The following is a 2,271-nucleotide window of genomic DNA, read 5'->3' on the forward strand; positions in this document are numbered from 1 at the left end:
ATGTTAGCAGCTAACACAACTAAGGAAAATATTTCTAAGACCGCCGGGGCAGAAGGTCTCCAAAAATCAGAGCTAACTCTGCTGTTCCGAGAAGAATGAAGAAATCTCTTAGAAAACCGCAACAACAAATCTTCTTTAATGTTCCTGCAAGAAAGTGGGGGAGACGTGCTGAAAAAGCCAGGCATCCTGCACGAACCATGACTGAGATTTTGAAGTGAAAATCAAGAAGTTTAAAGGAAAACATGGATCTCCTTTGGGGGCGGATGAGGTTGAGAGACTGGAGGGACAGATGGCAAAAGGTAAAGGTCAGAAGTGGGGCGCTAGGTGGCTGTGGCGCGGGGTGGACTTAGAGCCATGAGTGAGCGAGCTCCTAGGGAGCAGATGCCACCCCTCCGGGGCGGTCAGGTGCTCCTGGACTTGTCCGGACGACTCCAGGAATTCGAGTCCTCACGAGATCCTAGAACAACGGCTCCCAGGGCGCCTGGGTCCCCGTAGAAGGCAGCAAGTAGACATTTTCAGACGCCCTAATGTGTGTGTTGCGACCGGGGGCGTGGTGGCTGCCCAGAGTGAGTGCTACGGGGGTTGGAGCGATTCCCAAGGAGCGGGGGCAGGGCTCGGGTGTCCCCACCCTCATCCCCCGGTCGCCTCTGGAGGAAGCCAAGGCATTAGCGCGCTGGCCCGGGGGCCAAGAGCCAGGCGCTCTAGGCACGCCTCTGCCTCCCGGGTGCGACCTCAGTCTCCTCCTCCGCACAGTGGGTTTGCTGCCCCGCGGTTGGAAGAACTGCTCTTGCAGGCCCGCCCGAGCCGGCCCCTCGCCAGAACCTCGCCCAGGGTTCGGGCCCAGCCGAGTCTCGCGCCCTCCCGCCGCCCCCGGGCCCCGGACCAGGAGGAAGGAACCGCCAGCGGCTGCGGGCGGGGGGCCGGGCTCGGGACGCGCACGGAGCTGGGCGCCGTGGGGCTCGGCGGAGGAGTTTCCCCCGCGGGGGCGGCGCGCCGGGCGGGGAGGGGGTCCGAGAGCCCCGGGCGCGGCCGGCGCGCCAGGAGGTCGGGCGGCGAGCGTGACCTCACGGGGAGGGGCCAGAGCGGCGGCCCGGGCGCAGAGCCGAGCGCCGAGAGCGCAGCGCAGCGCCGGAGCCGAGCGGCCGGGAGCGCACGCCGCGGCCCCGATGGAGCGGTACAAAGGTGAGGGCGCGGGTCCCGGCGCGGCGCGCACGCACGGCGCCCTCCGGCCGCACCGCGCCGCCTGGGAGGGCTGGGGCCGGCGGGGGGCGGCACCGCTGGCGCTTCGCGTCCCACGGGGACTCAGGTGAGCGGAACCGGCGGCGCCCGCCCAGCCTGGACCTGGGCCGAAGACCCGGGCGACGACGGCGCCGCGGGCCCGACGAGGGGGCTCCTAGGTGGCGGCCGCGGCCCGGGCTCTCGGAGCCTCCCGGGCGCAGAGGGCGGGGGTCGGCGTGGCGAGGCTTCCCACCTGTTAGAGGAGAGACGGTGCGCTTGGCGACCCACCTCTCAAGCGCCGGCCGCCCCGGCTGCCCCGAAAAGATGCGGGAGCCAAGGGGGCCCTGAGTGAGTTCGGAACCGCGGTGCGCTGCCTGGGGGCAAAGGAGCAAGTCGTTGGGTCGTCTGGCGCGGGCGCCCGCCGGAGTGGAGGGCTGCCCGCGGACCCCGGGAAAGAGCCTGAGCTTGGGGGGGCCTGGGGGCGGGTGGCGCAGCTCCGCTCCCGCCGGGTTGGGCTGCTCCAGTCCTCCGGCCGCTCCTGTAACCGTCTCTCTCCGAGCCCTTCGCTTCTCCATCCCCAGACAGCGGTCGGGCGAAGTGGAGGGCTGGGGGGCCGAACGGGATGCCCGGCAGGTGGAGCGCGCGGAGGCTCAGCTCCGTGCGCTGCTGGGCAAGTTTTAGATTTGGCCGAGGGCGGGGATCTTGGCCAAACCCTGGTGGGCGGACGAGCCCGTGTCGTGCCCGCAGCCCGGCTCGTGCCGGTGCTCGGAACCCCGGTGCCGGAGTCTAGAAGCCAAGGATTAAAGATCTTTTGGAAAGAGAGTTTAAAGAGCTGCCCCTTAAGCGGGGCGCTGCGGACGCCCCCTACCCCCATCTCATTTGGGAAAGCCTCTTGCGCTCCCTTGCCCTGGACTCGTCCCTGCCAAACCTGCGAGAGGAAATACTGTTTCTATATTTATTTTCCCCTGGGAGAGGGTAATAAAGGAGAATGCTCAGATTCCCAAGGAATCTCATTCCCAGTGGTTTCTCGTTTCTAAGACTGACATAAAGGAA

At 67.1% G+C, this 2,271-nt stretch overlaps 1 protein-coding gene across 2 annotated transcripts in view; it reads left to right on the forward strand.

The window, feature by feature from the left end:
• The first annotated feature begins 694 nt into the window (after nt 1-694).
• AFAP1L2 (actin filament associated protein 1 like 2) overlaps nt 695-2,271 on the forward strand; it is a 94,698-nt gene continuing 93,121 nt past the window's right edge. The window contains exon 1 of one of the 2 annotated variants that reach the window (XM_081823468.1): nt 695-1,182. In XM_081823468.1, coding sequence (XP_081679594.1) covers nt 1,167-1,182 — 16 coding nt within the window. In that variant the 5' untranslated portion in view covers nt 695-1,166. Of the gene's footprint in view, nt 1,183-1,287; nt 1,307-2,271 lie in introns of those variants that run through there. The other variant, XM_081823470.1, reaches the window with a different exon arrangement.

The sequence above is a fragment of the Leptonychotes weddellii genome, chromosome 6 (assembly GCF_054177405.1).
Source record: "Leptonychotes weddellii isolate Sample4059 chromosome 6, ASM5417740v2, whole genome shotgun sequence".
Taxonomy (NCBI): Eukaryota; Metazoa; Chordata; class Mammalia; order Carnivora; family Phocidae; genus Leptonychotes; species Leptonychotes weddellii.